This window comes from Salmo trutta, chromosome 29 (assembly GCF_901001165.1).
Source record: "Salmo trutta chromosome 29, fSalTru1.1, whole genome shotgun sequence".
In the NCBI taxonomy this organism is placed as follows: Eukaryota; Metazoa; Chordata; class Actinopteri; order Salmoniformes; family Salmonidae; genus Salmo; species Salmo trutta.
Genome location: NC_042985.1, coordinates 38,660,613 through 38,674,964, shown reverse-complemented (window position 1 = coordinate 38,674,964; position 14,352 = coordinate 38,660,613). Strand labels below are relative to the sequence as shown.

Below are 14,352 nucleotides of genomic sequence, written 5' to 3'. Positions count from 1 at the left end.
TGTCAATTCAAAGACCACTTGTAAAAATTAGAATTATTTATTAATTAATTATCGGACTCATGGGAAGTTGTGACTTTAGGGAAGGTCAGGCCCTTCTTAATCAGAGAGATTAAGCACTTGAGTAGCTCTTGGTATATGTATTTCTATCTCTCTCTTTCTCTTCCTCTCTCTCAGGAGAAACCCTCTCCATTTCCACTTCATCACAGACGCAGTAGCCAATCAGATCCTGAGTTCTCTGTTCCAGTCCTGGATGGTTCCGTCTGTACAAGTTAGCTTCTACGACGCAGACGAACTCAAGGTAAATACCCCCCCCCCCCCCCCCACTTTTACAGTATTTTCTTTTGATGAGCTCTAGCTCAGTGATATGCACCTATGGTCCTCAGGGGCCTGAGTGTCTGCTCTATCTTTTAAATCAGTGTTCAGGAAATAATTTGTCTGCCCTCTGTGAGCAACCATTGACATTAAAGGGGAATTCCACCACTTTCCAAACAATCAGTTGGCAGGAGAAAGAGAAATCCAGTAGACACAGAGACCGTCCTTGCTCTCATTCAATTGTCCTTGTTCTACATGCTCTTTACTCCCTCCTTCTCCTCCCTTTCCCTACTCTTACAACAGTGATGCGTCACCTCAGTCCTTCTTTTCCTCTCGCCTCTCCTCTCAGTCAGTATGTGTCCGTGTAAATCGAAAAATTGTGTGTGTGTGTTTGTGTGTGGTATGTGTGCGTTGCGTGCTTGTTCTGTGGGTGTTTGGGTAGGTGGGTGGGTGGGTGTGTGGGCAGGCGGGTGTGTGCGTCTATCTTTGGCTCTTTGCTATTGATAAGGGGTTCATAAAGTAACATATTGTTTCTCTACTCACATACCAACCTGCCTCGACCTGCAATATGACTTGGCTCCGTCTCTCGCCCCCCCCCCCCCCCCCCCCCATCATCACATTCTCTCTCAGCCTCCACAAGCTTAGCGGGAACAAAAGCTCTTTGTGCTCTCAAATTTCTCAACCTACTCAGCTTTCATTAACTCAGTTCAAACGAAGAAGGAAACACTGCATCTTCTGAGCTGATTATATTTGCAAATGATTCACTTATGCAGATCCCGTTCTGCGGAATCAAGAGGAATTAATGATCAGACATGGTTGCCCAGATTACATGCCAAATGTTGTGCATGTTTCAGTATTCATTGGGTATCCTGGGTATAAAAACAGATGATATTTTTCAAGATTGATGCTATAGAGTGAACAGTAGTAATGTTCCAATTGGTTCACCTCTGGTTTAAAGGGTCTTTTATACTAAAGGGATCTTAGGAAACAAATGGGTGTCTGCGCAAGTTAGCTATTTAAAGGAAGGCGAATACCCTTACACACCTGACAAAGAGCCACAGTGGTGTTGCTTCTAATTACATTCTTTTTCATACCTTGCAACTTTATATTCCCTTTTCTTTTGAAATCAACATTTTCTGTGAGGTCTAAATTTCTTCAACCTCACTCTTGCTTTCTCTCTCCATCTTCTCCTCTCTTCCAGTCGGAGGTGTCATGGATACCTAACAAGCACTACTCCGGTATCTACGGCCTGATGAAGCTGACCCTAACCAAAGCGCTGCCCTCTGACCTCACAAAGGTCATCGTCCTGGATACGGACATCACCTTCGCCACCGACATCGCTGAGCTCTGGGCCATCTTCAGGAAGTTCACTGGTACGACCTTTGACCTTCATAAACATTTCTGGTTGATTTATTGAATAATTAATTAATTGGTTGAGTGATTAAAATCCCTAGAGGAGAAAAATACCATTTGATAATCTAGTAGTTCAAAAACGGTCTATATGTTGAAGACTCCACCTCATTACCAATGATAATTAGCATTTTAAAATCTGGAAAAATGATGATTGGTGATGCTGTGATTGCAGACAAGCAGGTGATAGGTCTGGTGGAGAACCAGAGTGACTGGTACCTGGGTAACCTGTGGAAGAACCACAAACCCTGGCCCGCCCTGGGACGAGGCTTCAACACTGGGGTCATCCTGCTCTATCTGGAGAGGCTGCGACGGATTGGCTGGGAGCAGATGTGGAGGCTGACCGCCGAGAGAGAGCTAATGAGCATGCTCAGTACCTCGCTGGCGGACCAGGTCTGTTTATTCAATTTTATAAAATTCTATTCTAGTCTATTATCTTTATTCAGAATATTATTAAATAGTCTTTAGATCATTACATAGATAACATATGTTAATATAGGGCAGGAATCATCAACTAGATTCAGCAGAGGGATGTTTTTTTTTCTTGAGGGAATTGTCAGAGGGCCGGAACATATTCACAAATAATTTGTAGACCGCAAATTGACCGCAAGAAGCCCAAACAGATATGTTTGACTAAAACATAATCATTTCAAACCTTGCTCACATTTGTATTCGACCACGTGTCTCTCTATTATGCGTGGGAATATTTGGGAACAGATGTCTTGAATAAAAATCACTTGGAGCTGATTTCATGGTGTTTTTACAGTCTTTTATGTCTAACAATAAAAAAATATATATCTAAAAATGTTGGGGTCCAAATAAATCCACCCCCTGGCAAAAAAGGTTGTGGAACCATGATATACAGTAGGGTAATCTTATGCCTCAAAGCATACTGTGTATAAGGCAGATGGTAAAGTGTGTAGGACATCTCTAATGAACATTTGGCGGATGTGTCAATGTGAATGTTTACTATTGTGTGCCAGAGTTCTATATGATCTTAATGTTAAAATGAGTGTGTATAATACACTCTTACAAAAAAATGTGCTATCTAGAAACTAAAAGGGTTCTTCAGCTGTCCCCATAGGGGAACCCTTTTGAGTTCCATGTAGGACCCTTTACACAAAGTGTTCTACAGTACATGGAACACAAAAGAGTTCAACCTGGAACCCTTTCGGAACCCTTTTTTCTAGGAGTGTATTACACAGGTCTTTAATGTGAGTGGGTAATCTTGTGTGCAGGACATCTTTAATGCTTTCATTAAGCAGAACCCAGTCCTAGTGCATCAGCTGCCCTGCTTCTGGAACGTTCAGCTGTCTGACCACACACGCTCCGAACAGTGCTACACAGAGGTGTCTGACCTCAAGGTAGGGCTATGCAGTGAAATACACACACTCGCACACACACACACACACACACACACACACACACACACACACACACACACACACACACACACACACACACACACACACACACACACACACACACACACACACACACACACACACACTATAGCAAAATCCCTCAATTCTTTCCTTATGAATGTACTGCATCTAGTCATCTGGCTACTGGTCACCATGGTACTGTAATATGTTCATGTCCCGTGTCAGGTGATCCATTGGAACTCTCCTAAGAAACTTCGTGTGAAGAACAAGCATGTGGAGTTCTTCAGGAACCTCTACCTTACCTTCCTTGAGTACGATGGGAACCTACTGAGACGAGAGCTGTTTGGCTGCCCCAGCCAGGCCACCTCAGAGAGCGTTCGGGTGAGTAGAACATTACCATAACTTTAACCATAATTACGTGATAATGCCCTTGAAGCCGGTGTTTGGAGGGTATATTGGCATGGGTGTTGCGGCAAACCGTTCCAATATATCCTCCAAACACTGGCTTCGAGTGCGTTAGCACTTTTATACAAAGGGTTACCAACATATGCAAATAATGATTGACATATGTGACCGACCGCCTTGATTCTGTCATATGTAGCAAAATTTGAAATTGTGTTTTTTTTATTTTACATTGGATAAAAGCAGAGACACAGAGCTACAAAGTGGTATATCATACACTGCATTTGTTGAACAATGGGAAAGTAATTCTGCTTTGAAAGTTGATAAACTTGTTACCTCACTTTTGAGAAAATGGCTTTTAAATGTTTTGGTACCTACTGGAGAGCTCTTCTTTGTCTACACCCGTTCAGTATCATTCACACTCTCTTAAACTTTAGCCCCACCCATCTCTTTAAGGTTTGATCCGAGCGTTCTGTCCTAACAACAACAGTCAAGCACCCAAGCTAACAGGCTAACGTTGGCTAGCTACTTCCAGACACAAATGAGAGAACATCTCCCTCACCATTTTCTCACCCTAGCAGAGCTGGTTAGGCTGTTGTTATGTTATCAAGAGTGTTGGTGACTGCAACTGTGCTGCTGGCAACAATTTGCACTTTTTTTGCCAAAGTTTACTGACACCGACCATATTCAACGGGTGTTGAGCGTTCATAAATCCGTCAGTTATTCTGTACTCTGGCACACTCAGACGAGAGTGTTCTGAAACTGGAGTAGATAGCTAGAGTGAATTTACCAGCTACGTCTATCAACAGTTGTCACAGTGACTTTCTATTGAAATCATTACTTGCATAGGGGAGTCTTTTGTTAAGACATGTAGCTAGCTAAACAATGAACCATTATCCCAACTCATGACATTACTACCCTGCATGAATCTGCAGGTACCTAACCAACCAGGTTCAATGTTAGCTAGCTAACATTAGGCTTTAACTAGCAAAGCAAATGGCTCTGAGATACGAATAATAAGATCATACACGAGCTAACGTTAGCTGGCTAGCAAACAGTACAATTTAACTTGAAATGAAAACTACTTTCTGTCAAAATTAGAAACGTGTAATATCTGAAAATGTACCTAGCTAAACTATCTTACCCATATACATCATGGATGGACGCCTCTCCCTGTCACAGATGCCATGGTTGCCTTTAATTTAAAGATGTTATCCGGAGACAGCCGTTTTCTCCAGCTCCTTAGCTATCAAACTCTGATTTCAAAACTCGGTCCTCCAGAAAGTGGAGAGCAACACTTATGCAGTTCTACTACGCGAGACATAAAAAAAGCTGTGTTAGACAGGATTACCTACAAATACTGACCAGCTCAAATAGACAGAAGCGTGCTATATGGCAATCCAATCCGAACTCATCTCTCGGCATTTCCAGCCCACTTATTATCTCAGCCAGTCATGGCTAGCGAGAAGGTTGCTTACTTTTTCTGTGGCTAAACCAACTAGGTTCATAATTTAATAATTGTATTTGTATTTACAGACGGCATACAAGTCTGTTATTAAGGCACATGAAAATTCACATGTGCCAGAAGGCATTTCTGCCGAAAAAATTATATTTTGATTAAAAAGGTTTACGTTCAAATGGCTCTCCTGTGAAGTAGTGACCCGTGACCTACGCCTAGTTTCCTGAAACGAGTCACATATTTTAATTAAAAACATTATTTTGATGAATTTATTCATACTATTTCATCCTTCCACAAGATACAGTCCTGACACAAATCTAGGGTTGCTACCGAAGCCGCCCGTCGTTCGTTCTATCGGTTCAGTTGTCAGAGACGCAACCAAGTCGTTCAGTCCTTTTGTTTTGTATCTATGGACGTGACCCAGTCGTTAATTTTAAATGTTCTATTGCTGTACTGGCTGGCAACGTTCTTATCCTTTGCTTACTAGCTAGCCAACTAAGGCTAACTTGCAGTCATGTCAACCAGTGCAGCCAGAATAACAACAAAGTAGCTTAATTTGCATGTGTTTAAGCTGTTTTCTAGTTACATTTATTTGGATACATCCATAACAATGAGACTTAAAGCAGGCATGATATACAATGAGTGATATAATTAATCAGCAAAAAAAGATATTATAAGACAAAAAGTTAAAAAATTGTAAAAATAATTATACAACTTCTGGATTGTTAATGGAGTTGTAAAATGGAGTTGTAAAATTTGTTAATGGAGTTGTAAAATTAGTAAAAAAGTTATATTATAAAATGTTATTGCAGATCCCATAACGGAGTAACATATTTTCTCTAGCTTGAGATGTTGCATAACTTCCTTTGAAATTTCCACTTAAATAGTATAAGACGTCTAGCTAGAAGAGTAGTAAATGTTGCCCAAAGAACTGTTTAGAGGGGCCTCCTGTGGTGCCACTCCAAATAATGCAATAAAGGTAGAAGGTTCTGTAAGTCTCTCCAGTATATTAGAAAATGTTTAAAAAAAATGATATCCAGAAATCTGTCCATTTCGGACATGTCCAAAACGTGTAATAAAGTAAAGAAAAAATATGTATTTATTTTACCATCATCTTTGAAATGCAAGAGAAAGGCCATAATGTATTATTCCAGCCCAGGCACAATTTAAATGTTGACCACTAGATGGTAGCAGTGTATATGCAACGTTTTGTGGCTCAGTTGGTAGAGCATGGTGTTTGCAACGCCAGGGTTGTGGGTTTGATTCCCATGGGGGACCAGTACGGGGGAAAAAATTATGAAATGTATGCATTCACTACTGTAAGTCGCTCCGGATAAGAGCGTCTGCTAAATGACTAAAAATGTAAAAAAATGTTTTAGACTGATGCAATGCACAATTGCATATCTGTTCAAAATGTTGTATCAAGACTGCCCAAATGTGCCTAATTGGTTTGTTAAAACATTTTCAAGTTTATAATTGTGCACTCTATTCAAATAATAGCATGATATTCTTTCGCTATAATAGCTACTGTAAATTGGACAGTGCAGTTAGATTAACAATAATTTAAGCTTTCTGCCCATTTCAGATATGTCTATGTCCTGGGATTTTTTTTGTTACTTACAACCTCATGCTAATCACATTAGCCTACGTTAGGTGGTTTTTAAGAGAGTTCATGGAATCCAGATTGTGCGAATTTAATAAATTATAGGTCAAGTGGATGCCCCCTTTGATATAACGTTTCACTTTAAAAAGAGAATCTAGAAGGGAGGTAGAGGGGCGTGATGGCAAGTGACTAGAGTATGAAGAGACAAAACTACACAATTGCAGATATCTAAAGAAATGGGATCTCAGAATATTTATTTTTTGTACTAACTGTTCAAAAGATGCAAAATCCATATCAATGTACAAGTCGTTCAGTGAGGAGATCTCTTTTCCAGACCAGATATGAAACGCACGGTCTAATAATGATGGAGATAATGTACGGTTGTTTAATAATGGGGCAGAAGTTGAAAATTCACTGAGACCAAACGATCGCCTGAACTGTTTCCAGATTTTTAGAGAATGTTTCACAATAGGGTTTTTCGTGTATTAGGAAACAAGCTCAGCTAATGCAAGTCTTGAGCAGAGTAAGTCAGCTAAGGAGGTGGGGCCACAGGATGAGATCTCCAAGATCAACCGTTTCGGGCCTGTAACATCAGGGATTTCTGTCATCCAATATAGAATGATTCTTATATTAGCTGCCCACTAATAGTATTGAAAGTTCGTAAGTGCTAGACCACCCTGGGGATGAGATCTCTGCAATACGCTCTTACGTATCCAAGGGTTTTTCTTGTTCCAGATAAAAGCAGATATCAGTTTATCTATGGAGATAAAACGATTTTGTCAGAAAGATAAGAAATACATTGAAATAACTATAAAAACTTAACACATTAATTTTAACAATGTTAACTATTCCGCCCAGAGAAAGAGAAAGTAAATCCCAGTGTTCAAGATCCTGTTTCAGGCAGAGTATCAAGGGAGGGAAATTGGCTTTGTAGAGATCTTGTTGTTTGTGACCCAAATTCCCAAATATTTCAATTTCTGCGTAGTCACTCTTAAAAGCACATGACTAAAATAAGTTTGCATGGCAGAAGGATTAATAGGCATCAATTCACTTTTTTGTAGATTCACTTCATAATGAGGCGCGATTTCACCTGGCATAGAAATTGTGCTCTCTTGTCAGGACACTGTTGATCAGAGGAGCTAGCCAACAACACAGCTAACACAATCACTTCAAACTGAAGCTGGAAAGACTGTGACCTAGCTACACTTCCATTAGTTTAACCTTCTTTCTATTGACATTTCTTTGTATAGATCCCCAAAAATTATGCCAGCTGATTCAGGATTACGACTGGCTGAGAAACGCTGCCTGCCTGTCTGTCTCGTACTGACTCCCAACATGTTCATTACTATGGGACAGCTGGAGATTGATTTTGAATATTGAAACAATGTTGCAAATGTTGGAGAGACAGACCGCAAGCTCTACACAAATAAGCTCTACACAAATCTTCGTTGTTGAAAACTAAATGTTAGTCTAAAAGAAATATGAGATAATGTTTAGATATATCGTTTAGATGCTTTTTATAGTGGAGATCAAGTTCATAAATTGCCTAGCTGGGCTGATGAGACAGTGGCTGGCGCAGCCAGATGGAACAGAGTAAATAGGCATTTTAACATCATAGATTTAGCCGGTGGTAACTTGTGGAATAGACACCGTCTGGAATTCGGCTTTAACCAATCAGCATTCAAGATTAGAACCACCCATGGTATAACATTTAACAAACCACTCCCTAACACCTCAAGGAGGTTTTAATATTCACCATACCTTTATTCACTATACTATGATACCCATGGACATCCAGCCAGAATACAACAGTGTACAGAGCCGCATGGCCTCGTCACCTCTGACTGCATGGTGTCATGAAACCATGTTAGCCTATCAGAGGTAATATTTACAGTCTAAACATTGGTTTTGACCTCCCTCTTTCCATCCCTCTCCAGTTACAAGGAGCTCTGGAGGAGCTGGATGAAGACGACCAGTGTTATGACTTCCGGCGGGAGCGAATCACAGTGCACCGCGTGCACCTCTACTTTCTGCAGTACGAGTACACGCCCGCCGGGGACGACACAGACGTCACGCTGGTCGCACAGCTCTCTATGGACAGGTAAAAACTCACCTTATAGCTCTGACCCCCCTGAGCATGAATTCATTATTACGATATGGCTAATGAGGAGTGCAACTCTACAAATATGATTGTATTTTTGCTTTTTTCTCTACTTCTTCCTCTTCCCTCTCCTCACCCTTTTCTTCTCTACCTCCACCACTGCTTTTATTATCATTATGTACTATACATTTCTGTATCTCTAATACTCTATTTTATGACATCTCTATTTATCTCAGGTTACAGATGCTGGAGGCCATATGTAAGCACTGGGAAGGACCTATCAGCCTGTCCCTGTACATGTCAGACGCTGAGGCCCAACAGTTTCTGCGTTACGCCCAGGCCTCCGAGGTGCTGAAGAACCGTAAGAACGTGGGCTACCATATCGTTTACAAGGAGGGCCAGTTCTACCCCGTCAACCTGGTGAGAAATGTGGCCCTGAGGAACGCCAACACACCCTATGTGTTCCTGGCAGACGTGGACTTCCTGCCCATGTACGGCCTCTATGATTACCTCAGGTGAGTTGTAGTTGTTCCTGAAGATGTTCCATCATAAAAATAGACAGAACACTGGCTGAGATTTTTTGATATATAGTCATTTAGCAGCCATTTTAATCCAAAGCAATTTACAGACAACATACAGTTGAAGTCGCAAGTTTACATACACTCGTTTTTCAACCACTCCACAATTTTCTTGTTAAAAAACTATAGTTTTGCAAGTCGGTTGGGACATCTGCTTTGTCCATGACAAGTAATTTTTCCAACAATTGTTTACAGACAGATTATTTCACTTATAATTAATTGTATCACAATTCTAGTGGGTCAGAAGTTTACATACACTAAGTTGACTGTGCCTTTAAACAGCTTGGAAAATTCCAGAAAATTACGTCATGGCTTTAGAAGCTTCTGATAAGCTAATTGACATAATTTGAGTCATTTGGAGGTGTACCTGTGGATGTATTTCAAGGCCTACCTTCAAACTCAGGGTTCTTTGCTTGACATCATGGGAAAATCAAAAGAAATCAGCCAAGACTTCAGAAATAAAATTGTAGACCTCCACAAGTCTGGTTCATCATTGGGAGCAATTTCCAAACGCCTGCAGGTACCACGTTCATCTGTACAAACAATAGTACGCAAGTATAAACACCATGGGACCACGGAGCCGTCATACCGCTCAGGAAGGAGACGCGTTCTGTCTCCTAGAGATATATGTGCTTTGGTGCAAAAAGTGCAAATCAATCACAGAACAGCAGCAAAGAACCATGTGAAGATGCTGGAGGAAACAGGTACAAAAGTATCTATATCTACAGTAAAACGAGTCCTATATCGATATAACCTGAAAGGCCGCTCAGCAAGGAAGAAGCCACTGCTCCAAAACTGCCATAAAAAAGCCAGACTACGGTTTGCAACTGCACATGGGGACAAAGATCATACTTTTTGGAGAAATGTCCTCTGGTCTGATGAAACTGTTTGGCCATATTGACCATCATTATGTTTGGAGGAAAAAGGGGAAGGCTTGCAAGCCCAAGAACACCATCCCAACCGTGAAGCATTGGAGTGGCAGCATCATGTTGTGGGGGTGTTTTGCTGCAGGATTGACTGGTACACTTCACAAAATAGAGGAAGAAAATGAGGAAGAAAATCATGAGGAAGAAAATGATGTGGTTATATTGAAGCAACATCGCAATACATCAGTCACGAAGTTCAAACTTAGTCGCAAATGGGTCTTCTAAATGGACAATGACCCCAAGCATACTTCCAACGTTGTGGCAAAATTGCTTATTAAGGACATCAAAGTCAAGGTTTTGGAGTGGCCATCACAAAGCCCTGATCTCAATCCTATACAAATGTGTGGGCAGAACTGAAAAAGCGTGTGCGAGCAAGGAGACCTACAAACCTGACTCGGTTACACCAGCTCTGTCAGGAGGAATGGGCCAAAATTCACCCAACTTATTGTGGGAAGCTTGTGGAAGGCCACCCAAAAACGTTTGACCCAAGTTAAACAATTTAAAGGCAATGCTACCAAATACTAATTGAGTGTATGTAAAGTTCTTACCCACTGGGAATGTGATGAAAGAAATAAAAGCTGAAATAAATCATTCTCTCTACTATTATTCTGACATTTCACAAGTGGTGATCCAACTGACCTAAGACAGGGAATTTTTACTAGAATTAAATGTCAGGAATTGTGGTTAAACTGAGTTTAAATGTATTTGGCTAAGGTGTATGTAAACCTCTGACTTCAACTGTTTGTATGATGTTCATATATGGCCCATGTGGGAGTCGAACCCACAGCTAAGGTGTTGCCAGCAATGCATTCCAACCAACTAGTGGCAGATGTGGCTCTAGCTGATGTACAGTTTTGGTTGTAAATGAATGGTTTCTTTATCTTATCCCCGCAGAAAGTCAGTGGTCCAGTTAGACATGGCCAACACTAAGAAGGCTCTGGTTGTACCGGCCTTTGAGACGCTGCGCTACCGCCTCTCCTTTCCCAAATCCAAAGCTGAGCTGCTCTCCATGCTGGACATGGGGACCCTCTACACCTTCAGGTACACCAGCACTAACAGCTCACCCCATTGGACAATCTGGCTTGTTGATCAGGAGGTTTGATTGGCCCTTCTGAAATAGATGACATAACTTGGAGCATCCATCCTGATTTTGATACTGTATTTAGTACATTGATACGTTGAAGTAATTGTATAATATATGCAGTACCAGTCAAAAGTTTGGACACACCTACTCATTCAAGGGTTTTTCTTTATTGTTACTATTTTCTACATTGTAGAATAATAATGAAGACATCAAAACTATGAAATAACACAAATGGAATCATGTATTAACCAAAAAAGTGTTAAACAAATCAAAATATAATTTATATTTGAGATTCTTCAATGTGGCCACCCTTTGCCTTGATGTCAGATTTGAACACTCTTGGCATTCTCTCAACCATCTTCACCTGGAATGCTTTTCCAACAGTGTTGAAGGAGTTCCCACATATTCTGAGCACTAGTTGGCTGCTTTTCCTTCATTTATGGTAGAGTGGCCCGACAGAAGCCACTCCTCAGTAAAAGGCACATGACAGCCCGCTTGGAGTTTGCCAAAAGGCACCTAAAGGGCTCTCAGACAAACCAAGATTGAACTATTTGGCCTGAATACCAAATATTCTCCAAATCTGTTTTTGCTTTGTCGTTACGGGGTATTGTGTGTAGATTGATGAGAAAAAAACCCTGATTTAATCTATTTTACAATAAGGCTGTAACATAACAAAATGTTTAAAAAGTCAAGGGTTCTGAATACTTTACGAATGCACTGTATGCAATCTAGTTCAAAACTATTATTAACACACCTGTACACGTACCTTTCTCCTTGCCTTCCCAGGTATCACGTCTGGACCAAGGGCCATGCTCCTACCAACTATGCCAAGTGGCGGACAGCCACCACGCCCTATAAGGTGGAGTGGGAGGCGGACTTTGAGCCCTATGTGGTGGTGAAGCGGGACTGTCCTGAGTACGACCAGCGCTTCGTGGGATTTGGCTGGAACAAGGTCTCCCATATCATGGAGCTAGATGCGCAGGTACAGTAGGGAGGATAGTGGTAGGGTGTTAGAATATAATATATTTATTTTCCTCCAGGACACATTATCACACCACAGTACATTTGCACACACTAGGTAGACCAAACAACCATAGCAGACAAGACGGGCAGACAAAGAAATGTAGTTAAAGTCTGGATATACTTATCTGTTTATGGCTTGTTGAGAAGAAAAATGGTCGTTAAAGTTATTGTTCACATTTTATCCTCAAAGACTCTACTCCCAAATAATCTGCACATAATAACTCATTTTAATTTAAGTTTAATTCAAAACCTCAACTCATCTTTGGAATTCAGTTAAGGTTATGCTAATGATTAGAATAGATGTGATTCGCGGTAGACCTCTGATATTAGGTTTAATGCTTTTGCTAAGTCAGGAATAATAGCTATTGTAACTGCCCACAAATCAAAGTCAAGCTGTGACCTTTCAGTGTTCAGCACCTAAGAGCAACGTTTGTGACTTTGTTTCTCGAGTCTTAAATTATTTCAGTCACAGCTGGGACTGCAGAAGAGTATTAGCTACGTAGCTAAAATGCTGAAATGTGGTGTCTATTGTACACGGACCATGTCCAATAAGCAAATAAAATAATACATTTTCCCCCCCTTTCCCACCCCCCAGGAGTACGACCTGATGGTTCTGCCCAACGCGTTCATGATCCACATGCCACACGCACCCAGCTTCGACATCTCCAAGTTCCGCTCCAGCCCAGGTTACCGATACTGCCTGCAGACCCTAAAAGAAGAGTTCCACCAAGACCTGTCCCGGAAGTACGGCGCAGCCGCCCTCAAGTACCTTACTGCTCAGAGGAACATCTAAACCAGGACTCCCAAGGGCCACTGGGCTTCATACCTAGGGCCCCAACGGCTCCCATGCTGCTCCCTGGCAAGTCTAAAGGGGTTTGGGAATACTGGCAACTATCAGCCAATATCACTACTAAGCTTGAATAGCTTTAAAGTCTTGTAGAACATTCTGGAGATGTGTTAGCTAAACTTTCTGGGGTGGTTTGGGCTGGGATGACCCACCCAACTATGCTATAATGGGTTATGACCCAAACTGGAATAAAAACAAAGAACCAAACAGATCAGACATGACAGTGGTCACAAGATATTGGGCTCACTGGGAAGACATTTCTCTGAAAGGGATGAGTGGTTGACTGCTTTAAGTCTGGGAGTAAGTGACGATTATCATGATTTGTTCTGACAATCAGGGCCTTTTCTGAGGAAAATACATTTCAAACCAATCCGTCCACATGGGATATCTGGACCTGGAACTCAAGGACAGGAATTTTGGGAAACACAGAACTGAAAGAAAATGAAGTTGCATCTTCCCTGGTCTCTTCAAGGGGACGAGTCGGAATCACATTCGGAGTGACCAATCGAACTGGAGAAACGTTTAAGCCTTATAATTTTCCATTATATTTAATAAGATATTTAATGACATCAGTATTTTTCTCAATGTAAATGATTATCAATTAATAACAAACAAATATGGCATATATACACTACCAGTCAAAAGTTTTAGAACACCTACTCATTCAAGGGTTTTTCTTTATTTTTACAATTTCCTACATTGTAGAAAAATAGTGAAGACATAAACTATAAAATAACACATATGGAATCATGTCGTAACCCAAAAAGTGTTCTTCAAATAGCCACCCTTTGTCTTGATGACAGCTTTGCACTCTTGGCATTCTCTCAACCACCTTCACCTGGAATGCTTTTCTAACAGGAATTCCCACTTGTTGGCTGCTTTTCCTTCACTCTGCGGTCGGACTCATCCCAAACCATCTCTATTTGGTTGAGGTCGGAGGATTGTGGAGGCCAGGTCATCTGATGCAGCACTCCATCACTCTCCTTCTTGGTCAAATAGCCCTTACACAGCTTGGAGGTGTGTGGGTCATTGTCCTGTTGAAAAACAAATTACAGTAGCAGTAAGTCCAAATCAGATGAGATGGCGTGTAGCTGCAGAATGCTGTGGTAGCCATGCTGGCTAAGTGTGCCTTGAATTCTAAATAAATCACAAACAGTGTCACCAGCAAAGCACCCCCCACATAACACCTCCTCCTTCATGCTTTACGGTGGGAAATACACAT

General features: G+C 41.1%; 1 protein-coding gene across 6 annotated transcripts in view; it reads left to right on the top strand.

Annotated features, from left to right (window-relative positions):
• The window catches only part of LOC115167589 (LARGE xylosyl- and glucuronyltransferase 2), a 238,894-nt gene extending 225,336 nt beyond the window's left edge, over window positions 1–13,558 (top strand). For all 6 annotated transcript variants that reach the window (XM_029722163.1, XM_029722161.1, XM_029722162.1 and 3 more), the window contains 10 exons: window positions 175–298; window positions 1,514–1,685; window positions 1,898–2,115; window positions 2,961–3,086; window positions 3,333–3,488; window positions 8,509–8,672; window positions 8,909–9,187; window positions 11,071–11,217; window positions 12,047–12,242; window positions 12,879–13,558. In XM_029722163.1, the coding sequence (XP_029578023.1) occupies window positions 175–298; window positions 1,514–1,685; window positions 1,898–2,115; window positions 2,961–3,086; window positions 3,333–3,488; window positions 8,509–8,672; window positions 8,909–9,187; window positions 11,071–11,217; window positions 12,047–12,242; window positions 12,879–13,076 (1,780 nt within the window). In that variant the 3' untranslated portion in view covers window positions 13,077–13,558. The remainder of the gene's footprint in view (window positions 1–174; window positions 299–1,513; window positions 1,686–1,897; window positions 2,116–2,960; window positions 3,087–3,332; window positions 3,489–8,508; window positions 8,673–8,908; window positions 9,188–11,070; window positions 11,218–12,046; window positions 12,243–12,878) is intronic.
• Window positions 13,559–14,352: the final 794 nt, after the last annotated feature.